The sequence below is a fragment of the Amaranthus tricolor genome, chromosome 2, assembly GCF_026212465.1.
Source record: "Amaranthus tricolor cultivar Red isolate AtriRed21 chromosome 2, ASM2621246v1, whole genome shotgun sequence".
Classification (NCBI taxonomy): Eukaryota; Viridiplantae; Streptophyta; class Magnoliopsida; order Caryophyllales; family Amaranthaceae; genus Amaranthus; species Amaranthus tricolor.
The window spans coordinates 1,716,212-1,734,998 of NC_080048.1; the positions used below are offsets into that span (position 1 = coordinate 1,716,212).

The window sequence follows — 18,787 nt, forward strand, 5'->3', positions numbered from 1 at the left end:
CTTATATAAATCTCTTTGTTTTTATGGATACCATTTATCCACTTTTTTTAAAATACTATTTTTCTCTGTTTTAAATTAATTGCAATATTATGATATTTACCCGATTCAACCATTTTATATATTTATAGTTAATCTGTAATCTATAAGTTAATATATAGGCAAGTTAGAATTTATTGAATTCATCTTAATAAAAAAAAATTATTAATACTTATTTTTATTTTTTTATTATATACATAAAGTTAAATGTTTGAAGTGATTTTAAAGGAAAAAAGTAGAAGTATAATTCCCCTGATTTTTAATAGTTGCTACATTTCTTTTTTTTATTATCCAATGCACAATTGTAATTTTTAATATCTTTAATTTTATATGATAAAAAAATTCTGAAAAATTAATATTATGAAAATATGCATCAAGAAGAATCAAATAAGATCTCACTTGATTTTATTTTACATTATACATAGAAAAATATATATCAAATAAAATCAGTTGTTGAATAATACTATTGCTACAAAAAATATACCAACTACTCCCTTTGTTTTTAAATGTTTTTCCCATTTATTTTTTGCACAGTTTTCAAAGTAAACTTTGAGTTTTAATATCTCTAAATACGCATTATAAAAAATATATAATAAAAAAGTATACATTAAGATAAATATAACGAAATCTCACATGAATATATTTGATTATTTATATGTATCTTAAAAATTTTAATTAAATTTCTCTTTCAAAATAAAATATTTTAAAAAGAAATAGGTTGAAAAAAATTAATTCTCTTTTGTTAGCGAGTCGATGGAAGTGGAGTAGTACTTGAGTTAGGAGTACTAACGCGTTGATTTTTCTAAGGTTCCCATGTGAAACATGTCGGTAACATTGATTTTGAAAAAAATACAATTATTACTATCCAAAAAGCATTGATTGTTAAAAGTACAATTATTAGTCTTATTACTATCTAAAATATCCTTTTTTTTGTTTATTTATTGTTAGCATGTATTTTTTTTAACAATTCGCTTTTTTTTAATAATTTGCATATTACAGTTTTAAGATTTTTACGAACTACAATTTTTTATTTAATGCGAATTATAGTCATCAAATTATCAAATTCTTCAACATTCAGATTAAATTACAGATTTTTGACTATTTTGTTGGTCAGAATTTTAAGTTTAGGTGGATAAAATTGTATAATTTGGCCTGAACGTTGTAGACTTTGACACTTTAATGACTGCAATTCAAAAAAGTAAATATTAAGAGCTGTAATTCGCAAAAGTTTAAAACTTTAATACTATAATTCGCAAATTTTTTTTTAAGTAAAGTTTGCATTTTTTTTTACCTTAAATATCAATAAATGCTTTTTAGAAAAATCATTAAATAAAAAGTCTTATTTATCATAAAAAGACCAATTTTAATAGATAGCAATTAGCTAACTTAAATCGTGTTAATTTAAAAATTATAGATTAACTTAATGATTAAAAAGTTTTTTTGTTAATTCTTATTTTGATTCATTCCCTATTGATGTATGATAGACATAATTGATTGACATAATACTTTGATTGACAAAATATTCTCAATTATGCTGTATATAGTTTGTATATATTTTAGGTAGTTATTTATGCTATATTTAGATGCGCATAATCTTTGTAATCTGCCTATTAATATTGAGGAATAGAATCATCTCCAATTAAGGAGAATTATACAATCTTACATGGTATCAGAGCTAGGGGTTTTATTTTCTCTCTAAACCCTCCGATCCAAAGCCTCCTTCACCACCACCAACAGTTTCATCGCCACCCGCTATCATGGCCGGCGACGACCCCGAACACATCCCTCCTCCTCCCACAACGTTATGCAAAATCAACCATCTTGTTTCCTAAAAAAAAGGCTGGTTATGCAAAAATAAGTAATACTCCTCATAGCAGAAATTGTAATTATTTGTCCTTATTCATATTATTTAAATTTATAATTTTTTTTTAATGGTCGTTATTAGTGATTGTGTGCTTATTTTATACTCCCTTCAATTCACTACTGATGTACTATTTCCTTTATGCACTCTATCCAATGCATTTATTCAATTCTTAATATCTCTAATTATGCATAATTAAAAATTATGAAAAGTTGATATGAATAATCCTTGTAATGAGACGAATTAAACAAGATTACACTTGAGTATGTTTTAACTTATAGATTAATAATAAAATACAAATTAAGAGTAAGAGATGAATAGTATCCAAAAAGCAAACGGGACGTTAGTGCTGCATTGGAGAGAGTAAGTGTAACAGGCTCAAATTTCTTAATATTAATCTTCCGATTAATTATTCCAAAACTTCTTTTCAAATTCCTAAACCTTATTCCGATTTTGTAATTTCTTTATAAGCGCTAAAATATTATTTTATTATTTTATACTATGAAAAGTAAAATTTTAAATATTATATTTACGGTTTTATTAAAACGTTACGTTTCAATTTCGTTTCCTTAAACTAACTTTACTACTAATCATTTTAACCTTACAACTTTGATTTAATTACTTTATACCTAAAAATTAACTATATTTTTCTTATTAACTTTAAGTATAGTTTTAATCAAAATTCTCTAAGTAAACTATCATATTTTCATAATCGAACCTTAATCATACTTTCCCATTAATCTAAAACATTTCACTAGTATAAACTAGAACAAAAATTTGATGAACAAAAATCCTTTCTACATCAATCCATAATGTTCATCACTTACACAAGCTATCACCATTTTCTTACACAAGTTAACCTTCTTCCACACTTCAAACTCTTACACATCTACTTACACACACCAAACTCTTACATATTCACTTACACATTCTAAATCACTTACACAAGTTAACCTTCTTTTTCATACAATCTTATGAACTAAAAAGTTGCCCAAAACCCATTATAAATACCCCTCCTTAGCCATGAGATCACTTGCACCCTCATCATCAAATCTTTCTACCATTCTTTCTTATATCTTCACTTCATTAACATCTTACTAACTTTATACCCTTTTTATTAGTTGAAGAATCAAATGAAGATGGAGCTTGATCTTATCACTTCTTAAGCCAATAACCATGAACTCAAGTATTATCTTTTGGAGCTTGGATATAATTTTCTTTTGGGTAATTGAAGATCTACTTCTTTGAAGCTTGAAGCCTTGAAGACTTTCTCTTTTGGAGCTTATTTCTTTAAGTTCTTATTTTCCTATTATTAATCTCTTACTTGGTTTAGCACCACCTTTGGAGGAAAATGGTACACATTTTCTTAACTCTCTCGTTATGTAATATTTATTTATGGTTACTCGATAATATAAAAGTATGATCAACATGATTTTATTTTAATCATTTAAACTTTACATGGTAATATTAAAGTCATATCCAGTTTAGTGATATTTTCGTCAAAACAATAGTACTTTTGGGACACTCGAAAAAAAAAGTCATATATATGAAAATTTTTGATTAATATGATAATATAGATATATGTGAATTTTACTAGTTAAATAAACTTATGTGTTTAAAATGATTCCATATCATCTTGGTGTTTTGATAAATTTTTTTTAGGTTGGACTCAAGTAATTATAAAAAATTATTAATCGGTTTACCGGTAAAATAGTCAAACAAATTTGTTAAAATGCTTAGCGTTGTTTTTCTCGAAAACTCATTTCATTTAGATTTTGGACCCTTAATAACTTATCGGATTATGTTTTTTTATTAGTTATGATAGATCCGTTTTATTATTTTACTGATTATTTGATAAAATGCGTTATTAAGTACTTAGAAATATTACCCTTGACTTTTATGATTATTTATGACATAATGATGACTTAGTTTAGCCTCAGGATTCTTAGTTTAGCTACGAAAATTTGTTATTTAATTAATATTAATTTATTAGATACTAGTAATTTGTTTCTATTAAAAGGGTAGAATTGTCAAAATTTTAACTAGTGGAAGTTTGACTTATAAGAATGTAAACTATTTCGGTTTAGAGTCTTTTTTTGATATTGCATGATATTGATTGTATGACTCTGATAGTAAGGTTACGTCGAACCATGAACCGGCATGTAAAATCCCGGCATCCGTGTTAGCCGGCACGTAAAATGCGGTGTCAGACAGGGGGTTCGAGAAAAACCCATCCTGTGAAGTATCGAGCATAACAGTATTGAGAGGAGTGACGACTCCCACCACAGTTAGGGTAAAGGACTACGGTCCTCACCTAACCAGACCCTTACATATATCAGTTGTCATTATTGTTGTGATCTTTATGATGTGCTATGATGGTAAAGTTATGAGGCTTAATTGAACTTGATTAAATAAGCATTAAGGTTACCAAGTATTTAGTAGCAGTAATGAACTTCTGCAAGTATTGAGAATGTAACTTAGTGGCTTAGTAAAGGTCAATAATGAGTTATAACCTTCTATATTGTGCTTGATAATTATTTTGTAAGCATGATTTAACTATCGCATCATAAGCCAATTGAGAAAATTGTACTCGGCTTTATCGCTGACCGATTTAATCGGCTGTCATCCGTATTATGGATGACAGTATTTTGCAGGAAAATTTAGCTCGAATTTCGATCCAGGCCGCAACTTTAATTATTCTATCGGGGACTTAGCTGCATTGATTTCACTTGATGACTTTGATGACTATATTGTACTTATGTTTTTTTATCGTATTTAAGTAAACCTTATTTTTTTCTCAGTTGTAAGAAATTTTTTTTAACTTATGTTTTGAACAGTTTTAGTTTAAATGGTTTTTTTAGCAGTTTGGCGATTTACACTTCCGCATTATTTATCTTAAGTATAATTATTAATGTTAATTATGTATCGAGAGTGCCGCTCCTGCTACAGTAAGATTTATACTACTTGGTTATTTATATTTATTTTGAGTGGTTTTAATTATTTCAAGCATAATTCTGATGGTTTAATTATGATGAAATTTAGTAATGTGATTTTGATTCGATCGAATAAGTTTGATAAATAAGAAAAACAAAAGATTTTGCACATAAAGAATGAGCTGATTCAAATTCTTCCTAGAAGATGGGAGTCTTCTTCATACTGATGCACCTTCAAAGGGGATTCCTTCCCTCCATTTAGTGTTTGTATTCGTCTAAGTTTGGTGCAATAGAAAAATTCTTTTTGCTTTAAGTAAAAAACAAAAGATTTGATAAGTGTTCTTATGTTAAAGTTTTGAGTTGAAATTTGATACATGATAATTATTTTGAGGACAACTCTTGATATCAAATTGATGGAAGAGTAACGACGTTGAAAACTAGACTTCAAGCGCTTACCAACCATATATTACCATATGAAAGGCTAGAGAGACTTATTTGGGGAGTTTTTTTTAGAAAAAAAGCTTATTTGAGAATTTTCTTCTAAAAAACTTAGTTTAAGCATTTTTTTTAGAAAAAAGAGCTTGTTTTGTTCAAAATTTCCCCTTAACCTCCAATTGAATAATTACCAACTCTAATTTCAGCCATTATGCCATGCCGGCTCATTCCCTGGCCCCTGCAATTGAATGGAGCAGAGAAATTGACTGAACTCAAACCAAACCCATTCCTATTCACTTTTAAATTAAGCATTTTCTTAAGAGATCGTCTCTTTAAGAGATGTATCTTAAATCTAATTTATTAAAAATTAATGTCTATTTACTTTATTTTTAATGTCTATTTGCATTATTCTTAATACTTACTTACCGTATCCGTAATCCCTACTTTCAATATCTTAATATATATTTACATTATTCTTAATATTTACTTATAAAATTTTAAAAAATATATAATAAACCGACCAAATTAAAAATAATTTCTCAAAGAGATCGTCTCTCTCAAGAATTTGTCTTTAAGAATTGATCTTGCAGTGAGTTTAAACATTTCCCTAAAAACTATTAAAAGAGAGCAAAAGGATGAAATATCCGAACTTTAAAACACTCGTATTCACAATTAAAAAAATTACACTAACAAATTTTAAGAGACAGAGAGTAATTTACATAAAAAAGCTACCGAGCAATTGTGTTAATGCAATTGCTCAAACAAATTAAAGCTTACTATGATTAATTAGTTTAGCTCACCTTTTCTTTAAATTTAGTTTACTTGTGACCACGGTTGGATTTAGAATAAAATGAGTGATACTAGTTAACAACTAATAAAAAACACAAATTCTTGTTAGGTCAGCCTATAAAAAATATATATAGTAAGTTATTTGGTGAACATTAAGAATATTGTTAGTAGAAATTTAAGATATTATAAGTAGGTATTTAGGATGATGTAAATAGCCATTAAGAATGATGTAAGTAAACATTAATGATACTGTAAGTAGATATTTTAAGATACTCTAAGTAGGCATTAAGGATACGATAAGTAGGCATTAAGCTTTAATAGACTTAGCTGAAAAACGTCTCTTGAGAGACCAGACGTCTCTCAAGAGACCGACTGAAAAATGAATTACATTTAACAATTTATTAATTTGAACAATTTTTTTCGTCAGATTTTCATATTTTGAAAGTAATGCATGATGTCATTATTTGACAAATTTTGAGACAAATCACAAAGAAATTCTACAATTTCAAGTTAATGAAAATAAATCAAATTTAAAATATCCAATGAAAAAACGTCCCACCAATGTAAAAATTATAAAAAAGTTGATAATTAAAAGCTGTATTTTAAAATAATTCTAACAAGATAGTATAATTCTTACAAATTGTTGAAAAAACTTATGATAAGTTAGACGATACATATTATTAAAATATAATGTTACATTTTAATTATAATTAATTACTATATTTTTAAAGTGTTTCACTAACAATAAATTAAAAGTCAAATCTAAAAGAAAAAAATTCATTTTTCAAACGCACAAATGACAAAACTCACCTAATGTATTCGTCAATTCCATAAATAAAGACTTATAGGTGTTAATACTTGTTGAATGTTGGTTGTTAGTTGTGACTAAGTTATAAAAAATTTGCAAATACTAGAAGTATTGATTGTTTTTGTTGAGTTGATGAGCAAATTGTTTAGAGAGATATTTTGTAACATTAGATGTTCAATTTTAGTCGTTTATTAGAAAAAAAATAATCCAATAAGCTAAAAGTCATTGAAAAAAAAAATAAATTTTCTTTGTTATTTCATTTTTACTTAAAAGTGAAATTTTCAGCTATCAAAAAAAATGTTTATTAAAATACATTTTTTTGACTTTGTAACCAACAAAAAAAAGTCAAAAATTAAAAATCAACCCAAATAAAAAAGAAAACTACACCTACCATTGTTTTGAATTCATTTTCCCCACGAAAACTAAAGATAGAAGAACAATAATAGTGTGTGTAATCAATGCAATGAGCCAATAAAAATGAAAACTAATGTTCATTTTCATTTTCATTTTCATTCTATAATTAAATTTTACATCTCTTGATTTTCCCCACGAAAAACAAATAAAAATGAAAACTACACCTACTATTGTTTTGATTCCCCTTTTCATCTTGCTCATTTCAATCCAACTCCAATCCAAAAAATCCCCCTCAATAAAAATGTCAACCCAACCGGATGCGGATCCAAATAACCCATTTGAACGTCTTCACATTATTCAAAATCCCAACGGTACTCTCACTCGTCTTCCTCAATACTTTCCTACTGTCCCTCCTTCTACCACAAACTCCTCCTCTGTTTCTCTTTCCAAAGATGTGATTCTTAATCCGGGAAAAAATACATGGGTACGGATCTTTATCCCTAGAAATGTTTCGGATAATGGATCCGTATCCGAGTCATATTCGGGTAAGAAACTTCCCATACTTGTATTTGCTCATGGTGGTGGATTTATCTTACATAGTCCAGCTTCCCCTGTTTTTCACGAGTTCTGCTCCAACGCGGCGAGTCAACTCACTGCATTAGTGATCTCGGTTGAGTACAGACTCGCTCCTGAAACTCGGCTTCCTGGTCAGTACGACGACTTTATAGAGGCGTTGACTTGGGTTAAAAAAGGTGAAGACGAATGGTTGACTAAATATGGAGATTTCTCTCGTTGTGTTCTGATGGGGGAGAGTGCAGGGGGTAATATAGTCTATCACGCTGGATTAAATGCATCTGTTTTAATTAATGATATACAGCCGTTGATTATCAAAACAATGATTTTGATCCAGCCTTTTTTTGGTGGAGTTAAGCGCACTGAATCCGAGCTTCGGTTAAAAAATGATGAAGCTTTACCATTAGAGATAAATGATTTATTATGGGATCTTGCTTTACCTATTGGGGCGACCCGGGATCATGAGTATTCTAACCCGCTTATTGGTGGCGGGTCGAAGTTGTTAGATCGGGTTCATGACTTGGGTTGGCGGGTGGGTATTGCGGGTTGTGATGGTGACCCGTTATTTGATCGGATCGTGAAGTTAGTACAATTGTTGGAAACAAGAGGGGTGAATGTAAAGTCCATGTTTGATAAAGGTGGTCGTCATGGAATGTATGTGAAGGATCCATCTAAGACTAGGGAGTTGTTTGAATTTGTTAAGGATTTTTTAGTTTAAAGGATTTATGATTTGATAATGGTTTGTAACATCTTAATGGTTGATTAATTAATAATTATCTTGTTAGATGAATTAGTATAATGTGTTGTGAAAGAACTTGTCATGCGTACAAGTGCGATCAATTTATTTTAGTAATTTTTTTGAATATTATTTTATATTAGTATTTTTAGTTGGTTGTGTTAGTGTTAATTCTGAATAGAGTTTAATATTGATTTTATAATCAAATTATATTCTTATGTGATTTTTAAAAAATTGAATGAGAAAATAGTGAAAATGAGAATGGCTAACATAAAACTCAAGAAATTAGGTTTAAAAATTATTTTCAACTAATGTGTATATGTTGGAATCTTATCAAATGACCCAACTAAGAAACAATAAATAAATTCTAAGCAAACAATAAAAAACATACCACGAATTAATCTGGTTCACTATCAATATGATAGCTATATTCACCGACATCAAAATTTGCGAAGGCCAATCTTTACAAAACAGAAACTTTGCGATATTTCTCGCGAGACATTACAAATCTCGCGACCCGCAAATTCGTCTTTTTAACTTTCTCAAACTCGTACATTCCAGTCAACGCTCTTGATTCATCATCTTCCATTGACTAAAACTGGATTGAGTCACCCAATTAATCATCAACATGAGCAAAAGTATGTAGTTTTTTTTGATAATTTTAATAAACTATTTTAAAATTTGACCATTTAATTAATATGAAGAAAATTCTAATCTACTTTGTCGGCTATAATAATTTTATTTTGAATATTCCACTAAATATACAGACACAAAATACCCAAAAGAAATAAAGTGGGATCACCAACCGTACTAAAAGAAGACACGGTGCAAAACTTAACAAATTATTTTGGATATTATTAAAATTTGCCACCTTTTACATTTGATCGCCACCTTTTATATAATGAATTTTCAAGATTGTCCCTACATAATTTTGAACTCCAAAACTCTAACATCTCTCTAAAAACTCTCTAAAATCACTCTCTAAACTAAAACATGCTAAAACTTGAAATCAAATCACAAATGAGCATGAATACAATTCGGTAAGAAATTAATCGATTCGAAATTTTTCAAAAAAAAAAGAAAAAAATAAAGAAAAACCAGTAATTAATTCCTCTTATTTATTTTAATTATTTTTAAGTTAGTATTATTTAATATATGTTGTAGTAAATTATTTTAGTTTATATATATATATATATATATATATATATATATATATATATATATATATATATATATATATATATTATGTACTTAAATTATTTTATTTTATGTTATTATTATTTAACATATGTTGTAGTAAATTATTTTGTTTTTTATGTTATTATTATTTAATATATGTTATTATTTAATATATATTTTATTTAATGTTGCTCCACCTGGTTCTAAAAGTAGAGCTTGTGGCTGTAAATTTATGATTGTAGGAAGTATTTCCGCTCAATAAACCTCTAAAAAAACCCTTTCCTCTTCCTTGGTTACCACCCATTTACTATAATTTTGATAATTTAATCAACTATTAATAATAAATTAAAATAATAAAATATTACACTAAGTTAAATAATTTTAATTACACCAATAATATTAATTTAATAAATTAATAAGTTCAATTACTAAAAATTTAATTAATATGTTATATTAATTAATAATTATTCATTTAATATTATTAATATTATTATTAATTTTCAAAAATAATAATAATAATAATATTATTAAATTAATTATTATTAACAAATGTAATTTATTAACATAAATATTAATTATTATTAATTAATAACATAAAACGCCAAAATTCAAAAAAAATAATGAAAAGGACCAGTCGCGCGCGACCCAACCGCGGGGGAGTCGCAAAAAAAGAATTTAATAATAATAATAATAATAATAATAATAATAATAATAATAATAATAATAATAATAATAATAAACACGGAAATTGATTTTCAAAACCGCCAAACTTAAATTCGACATTTAGGAAACAAAATCAAAAAGATTTGCTCATTTAATTCTTTACATAATCTTTGAAAATCTTTAAAAAATTAGAAAATCAACGATTTATCTTCAAAACTTTAAAGATCTCTCTCATGGAGGATTTAATGAACAAAAAGATTTGCACATTCAATTCTTTATAAATCTCTGAAAATCTTCAATGAATTATAAAAATAATCGACATTTCATCTTCAAAACTCCAAACATCTCTTTAATGAAGCATTTAATGAATGAATTCAACATGAAAATAACTTTACAGACATTACAAAGAAATGCTGACGAGGATTTAATGTCAATTTATATATCACAATTTTAATTCTAACATGTTCAATTTGAACTTAATGCGTTCCAATAACTCTACTCAATCTGAATACTTATCTTTAAATCGATAATCGAAGATTATAAGTTCAAAATTGAATTAGATTATAAAACATCAATTGTCATTTTATATGTCACAATTTTACTATTACATATTAAATTTGAACTAAATGTTATACAATACATCTATACAATTTGAATACTTATTTTTAAAACGATATTGAAGATTATAAGTTCAAAATTGAGTTAGATTATAAAACATCATTGTCAATTTATATGTCATAATTTAACTATTAGCATATTCAAATTGAACTAAAACTTATACAATATTTTTATAGACTTTAAGTACTTATTTTTAAAATGATAACTGTAGCTTATACATTCAAAATTGAGTTAGATTATAAAGCATCAATTGTCAATTTATATGTCATAATTTAACTATTAACATATTCAATTTGAACTATTTACAAATATATATAAACGTGTTTAACAATGATGAGAACACAATTTTCATTCCCACGACTACATTACAATTTTTAGGGTTTTGTGTTCTTGTCTTCTTCCTCTAATCCAATTCTCTTTGCAAGTAATCTCCAATCCTAAATTATTTTAATTATGCTAAAAATTAATTTCTCATTTTTTTTATTCTTGAAAAATCAAAATCAATAATCATAAAGAGCTACTAAAAAGTTATGGTTGAACTATTTTAAGGGTTTTGAAAAGGAAGAATCAAAATCTTTTAAAAATGGCAAGATATAGTAATCATTAGAGGAAAAAACAAAAATGACAAGAATTAAAAAAGGAAATAAAATGAAGAAGGAAAGAAGAGAATGTTTTAATTATGGAAGTTAGAAAAATGAGAGAGCTATGTTGTGAAAATGGAAAAAAAGGAGGAAAGGGAAATGTTGTTGTTATACACGTGCGTTTATGGGCCGGCCCATAATGACCGTCTCAGATTGAGCCAGTCTTGTTTAATGTGGATGTAATTAAAAGAGAGTTAAAATGTATGAATGAGATTAAAAAAAAAAACAGTGAAATATTTTCCAAAAAAATAATACAAATTAAATAAAACGTATCAAAATGACAGATAATACGAATAAAGGAGTAAATTTTTGAAAAATTACAATGGTATCTTTAACCTTTGGGTTGCACCGAGTTTTTGTTTATAGAACTTTGGCATCGAAGTGAAAGGCGAAACAATCTAACAAAATCTCATAAGTGGGATAAAAAAGCAAAAGACTAAGGACATTAGTATACATGAAGATGAACAATATAATTCATCCTTTTTCTCTTTTCAATTTAATTGCAACATTAGGATTATTACACTTTTCATTCATTATAATTAATTTGCAATTATTTTTTAATCTATAAGTTAAAATATAGTCAAGTAAGATCGTGTTTGATTCGTCTCAATGTAATGATCATTAATATCCAATTTTTATAATTTTTTTTATACATAATTTATGATATTAAAGATTAAATTAGTGCATTGAATAACATAAAAAAGATTGTAACTAATATGAAACGAAGGAAGTATTAATTTAATTTACTATAAAAAGTAAAGTCAAATAATTAAAGTAATTATATATAATTAAAATTAATCTGACCTGTGATACAATTTATCAAAATTGTGTTCTTAAAATATAAATTTGCCGCCCAACTTTCAATGTTGAAACTTTATATATCTGCACGTAAAAAAACTATGATCAAGGTCTCAGAAAGGAAGAAATGGAGGCAACATATATCTAAAAAACGATTGTGGGCCGAAGAATCTCCCGGCTCAAGATTGATCTTTAGAAATGGTAGGTTTTTGCAACGGAAAGGAGTGAATAAAACTAAATCCGCAACTCATATCTTATGATACAAGCTTGACACTTAATCAAAAAATTAGAAACAATACATAAAATACATATAAAAATATAAATAAAAAATAAAAATTTAGGTAAAAAAAAAGTATAATAATGATGTGTAAAAGGCTAGGATCCATGTTTGATAAAGGTGGTCGTCATGGAATGTATGTGAAGGATCCATCTAAGACTAGGGAGTTGTTTGAATTTGTTAAGGATTTTTTAGTTTAATGGATTTATGATTTGATAATGGTTTGTAACATCTTAATGGTTGATTAATTAATAATTATCTTGTTAGATGAATTAGTATAATGTGTTGTGAAAGAACTTGTCATGTGTACTAGTGTGATCAATTTATTTTAGTATTTTTTTTGAATATTATTTTATATTAGTATTTTTAGTTCGTTGTGTTAGTGTAAATCTCGAATAGAGTTTAATATCAATTTTATAATCAAATCATATTTTTATGTGATTTTTAAAAAAATAAATGGGAAAATAGTGAAAATGAGAATGGCTAACATAAAACTCAAGAAATTAGGTTTAAAAATTATTTTCAACTAATGTGTATATGTTGGAATCTTATCAAATGACCCAACTAAAAAACAATAAATAAATTGTATATTCACCGACAAATCTTTACAAAACAGAAACTTTGACATTTCTCGCGAGACACCACAAATCTTACAACTTGTAAATTCGTCTTTTTAACTTTTTCAAACTCGTACATTCAAATCAATACTCTTGATTCATCATCTCCCATTGACTAAAACTGGATTGAGTCACCCAATTAATCATCAACATGAGCAAAAGTATGTAGTTTTTTTGATAATTTTAATAAACTATTTTAAAATTTGACCATTTAATTAATATGAAGAAAATTCTAATCTACTTTGTCGGCTATAATAATTTTATTTTGAACATTCCACTAAATGTACAAAGACACAAAATACCCAAAAGAAATAAAGTAGGATCACCAACCGTACTAAGAGCATACACAATGGTTATCCAACCCCATCTTGGTTATTGATTAGTTTAATATTTTATTCATCTTCCACCTCACTTATAACCACTCTTATAACCATTTAATAACCAATGTATGCCAATAGTTAACCATAATATTTTGGTTATACATTTTCTCTCTCCTATTTTTACCCAACCCCACCACTTAATTTATTACTTAAATTCTATTATTATTAAATAATGCATTTGGTAATAATCATTCAAAATTAATAATTATTTATTAGCATACATTAATTAGATAAAATCTCAAAAATTTAAAAATAATGCAATTTTGATATTAATTAGTACGTAATTAGTCGTTAATTAAGACACAAACAATAATTGTAACCCTACTACATTCCACAATAATAAAAATCATACATATATATTCTATCAAATTACAAAAGTCTTTGAAAGATAATAACGAACCGCGAACAAGTACAAACACAATGATATAATATTGCAATTACACATCTATTAATGCATATTATTGTCCCTACTTTGAACACCGAATTTGAGCCACATATATTCAACTAAGTCTTTCTTCAATGCTTTATGCATAGCTTCATCACGAACACGTGCTCTATTAGACATGTAAGTTTCCAAACTTGCAATTTGGTTGTTGCTATTTTGGAACTGAAAAGGCTCTTCATTATTTTCATTACTTGAAGACGCATTTTGTAGCTTGATCATATTCATTTGGATCGTAATACGTTTTATATGTTTCTCTTTCATCCTCAACAATCATATTGTGCATAATAATACACGCTATCATTATTTTTCCTAACATTGATGCGTCACGAGCTAGCGCTGGATTCCGTATTATTGCAAAACGAGCTTGTAATACTCCAAAAGCACGCTCAACATCCTTTCGTTTAGCTTCTTGTACTTTGGCAAATAGACCTTCTTTTTCATTTTGTGGTAGTGATATTGTAGGAATGAATGCCGCCCATGTAGGATATATACCATCAGTGAGATAATATCCCATATTGTATGTGCGACCATTCACAACATAGTTAATAGAGGGTGCACAACCTTCAAAAACATCATTAAACAATGGGGATCTATCAAGAACATTAATATCATCACGACTACCTGGTGTCCCAAAAAAGGCATGCCAGATCCAAAGATCATATGATGCCACAGCTTCCAAGATTAATGTGGGTTTACCTGGTTTTCCAGAAAACATACCTTTTAATCGAAGTGGACAGTTTTTCCACCTCACGATCCCTTGGAACGGGAACCCTTGGTGGCCTTGGCACTTGATTAAAAATTTGATATACTTCAACTGAATTGAACATAAAAACTTCATCCATCATTCGATCGAACTGGCGATTGGCTTGCCTTCGTCTTTCATATCGTTGGGTTTGGCTATTTTCTGAATTGGAAGAGGAATTAGAAGAGTTGGAGCTATCGTCAGATGACATGTTTTTAAAACCAAATTTGATATGAGAATGGAAGGTAGAAGTATAATAGGGGGAAATGGATGGTTGTTCAAGGGAATCCCACTCTGATGTATCCATCTTATAGAACGAGTGTGTATGATATGTAGTAATTTTTTTGTCTTATATGGTAAATTTGAAGTCTTGCATGCATGCAATGATTCATAAAGTAGTTAATAATTTTTAAAAGTAATGGAGATGCATGCCTTTGCATTGTCACTATCACCTTAACATTGTTATGTACGTCAAAGCATAGTGATGCATGCTACTATTTCCTTTTCAGTGTTAAGTACATCAGTGAACAAAATTCACTATTACCTTTTCAGTGTTAAGTACATCAATGTCTAGTATTTAATATTTGCTTTTCAGTGTTGGTACATCAAATACTTTACAGTGTAATGTAAACCTTAGTCTGAGGGGAACAACTTCTTCAACAAAGTGTTCCTTAATTCTTGATCTTCCGAAGATAAGTTTGGCTTTGAATCGAGGTGTTTAAATAACTCCATATTAATTTTTCTTTGCTTCCTTGCTTCTTTCTCCCTTTCTAGTTGCAACCTTGTAAGTTCAACTTCATTTTCTGATTGCCTTATAAGGTTCATGTTCTGGGCAGTGTCTAACCATTGTTGCCATGCTCCACTTGGCATGTTTGGCACCTTGCTCTTTCCTTTATTTTTGTTAGATTCGTTGCTAGAAGGAAAGCCTGAATACCCAATATCACCACTGGTTGGTGTTTCTGGGTTTGATGAAGAGGAGTAGTTTCCAGCTTCATTGATACGAGATCTCTTTGAGTCACTTCCTTGAGTGGATGTCTTTTCCTTGCATTTTTTAACAACATCTTCACTTGGTTTCCATGCTTCATGTTGTTTTAAGATGTCCCAAACATGCTTGTCTTGAAAGGTTTTAGAGCATAATGAAGACTTTGTTTTGTCGTTAGCATATATACTATATGCTAATTTCATAACATCTTCATCATTCATACCACTTCCCTTTTTTGATTCAGCATGAGCATGTGAGCCACAAAATTTAGAACATGAAGCATTAATCCTTCTCCAACGGTTTCTAAGTTGCTCCGTATCCCTCATTTTCAACAAATCTTCTCGTGTTACCCGATCACTACCTTCTTCGAAACACCTTTGTTTGTATAGTCTAACATTATTATACATTTTCTCAATTTTCCTCCAAAAAACATCCCCTTTTGGTTAGTGTTAGTTTTTTTATTTTGACTAACCTCAAGCCAAGCCTTCACAAGAACCACTTCTTCAGCTTTCGACCAAAAAATTTTCCTTCCATCTTGATTGCCTCCTTCATTACCTTCGTCTTCTTCAACTTCTGGTTCATTTTCGTCATCTGATGCATTCGATGTGTATGAACAATCGAAACTCGGAAATGCACCATCACCTTGTGACATAGAAAAATGTTGAGACATGGGAAATGTTGAATCAATTTGAGAGATTTGAATATTTTCAAAAGATGGGATAACATTTGGAGAATTTGAATAATTACGATTTTGTGGTGGTTGAAAAGAAAACGGAGTGAAAGTAATTGGATTTGAGAAATTGAGATTTTGTGAACCGTAATTCGGAAAATTTTGAAAATTTGTATCTAAATCTGAGTTGAGATCAATTGGAAGATTAGAATAGTAAGGTTGAGGATTTGGATTATTTTGGGGCTGTGATGAGTTATGAGATTTTGTGGATTTTTTTTTTGTTAGATTTTGTAATGTTCATCTTAACACAATTTGCTAATAAGAAGAGTAATTTTCACTTAAAAAAAAGTTGTTTCAAAATACTTCAATATTGGGCTCATTTTATAGAGAAAAATAAAATAGAGCCGTTCGTGTATTTTTTTCTTTTTTTTTTAGAATTGTATTTTAAAAATTATGGCCGTTACAAAAATTACAACGGTTATAAATTCAGAGCAAATCTCAACCATTGATATTTGTATTAGGTGTCAAAATCTTAGCCATCCATGTCAACCAAAAAGCAAAAAAAAATTTGCATGACTATATACATAACCGGTTATTTGAATAACCTGGTTATTCAATTGATACCCCAATAATTTCTCTCTCCTCAATATTTTATTAATATTTTCATTTTCTCTCTCTTAATAACCACCCAAATAGTTAATGGCTGTGGGTACTCTAAAAGAAGACACGGTGCAGAACTTAACAAATTATTTTGGATATTATGGAGGATTTAATGAATTTTATATTTTATATTTTATGTTTTATATTTTATATTTTATCGCCACTTTTTATATAATAAATTTTTAAGATTATTCCTGTATGATTTTTGAACTCTAAAACTCTAACATCTCTCTACAAACTCTCTAAAATCACTCTCTAAATTAAAACAAGCTAAAACTTGAAATCAAATCACAAATGAGCATGAATATGATTCGGCAAATAATTAATAGATTCGAAATTTTTCAAAAAAAAATAAAGAAAATATTAAAGAAAAACCTATAATTAATTCCTCTTATTTATTTTAATTATTTTTTAAGTTAGTATTATTTAATATATGTTGTATAGTAAATTATTTTATTTTATTATATATTATATATATATATATATATATATATATATATATATATATATATATATATATATAGTTATATATATATATATATATATATATATATATATATATATATATATATATATATATATATATATATATATGTATATATTATGTACTTAAATTATTTTATTTTATGTTATTATTATTTAATATATGTTGTAGTAAATTATTTTATTTTTTATGTTATTATTATTTAATATATGTTATATTTAATATATATTTTATTTAATGTTGTCCGACCTGGTTCTAAAAGTAGAGCTTGTGGCCGTAAATTTATGATTGTAGGAAGTATTTTACTAAACACGGAAATTGATTTCAAAACCGCCAAACTTAAACTCGACATTCAGGAAACAAAATCAAAAAGATTTGCTCATTCAATTCTTTACATAATCTTTGAAAATATTCAAAAAATTAGAAAATCAACAAATTTATCTTCAAAACTTCAAAGATCTCTCCTATGGAGGATTTATGGAACAAAAAGATTTGCACATGCAATTCTTTACAAAATCTCTGAAAATCTTCAATGAACTATAAAAAAATCGACATTTCATCTTCGCTCCAATCATCTCTCTAATTAAGGATTTAATGAATGAATTTGACATGAAAATAACTTTACAGACATTACGAAGAAATGATGACGAGGATTTAATGTCAATTTATATATCACAATTTTAATTCTAACATGTTCAATTTGAACTTAATGCGTTGCAATAACTCTACTCAATCTGAATACTTATCTTTAAATCGATAATCGAAGATTATAAGTTCAAAATTGAATTAGATTATAAAACATCAATTGTCATTTTACATGTCACAATTTTACTATTACATATTAAATTTGAACTAAATGTTATACAATATATCTATACAATGTGATAACTTATTTTTAAAATGATAATTGAAGATAATAAGTTCAAAATTGAGTTAGATTATAAAACATCATTTTTAATTTATATGTCATAATTTAACTATTAGCATATTCAAATTGAACTAATTAAAACTTATACAATATCTTAATAGACTTTAAGTACTTATTTTTAAAACGACAATTGAAGCTTGTACGTTCAAAATTGAGTTAGATTATAAAGCATCAATTG

At 27.5% G+C, this 18,787-nt stretch overlaps 1 protein-coding gene across 1 annotated transcript; it reads left to right on the forward strand.

Annotated features, from left to right (window-relative positions):
* The first annotated feature begins 7,282 nt into the window (after nt 1–7,282).
* LOC130807022 (carboxylesterase 1-like) lies at nt 7,283–8,690 on the forward strand. The gene has a single exon (XM_057672304.1). It carries the CDS (start codon nt 7,428–7,430, stop codon nt 8,505–8,507), a length of 1,080 nt encoding a protein of 359 aa, XP_057528287.1. The 5' UTR covers nt 7,283–7,427; the 3' UTR covers nt 8,508–8,690.
* Nucleotides 8,691–18,787: the final 10,097 nt, after the last annotated feature.

Bases quoted from the DNA above. Each gene is read 5' to 3' on its own strand.
- LOC130807022 (XM_057672304.1), top strand. From the start codon at position 7,428: ATGAAAACTACACCTACTATTGTTTTGATTCCCCTTTTCATCTTGCTC.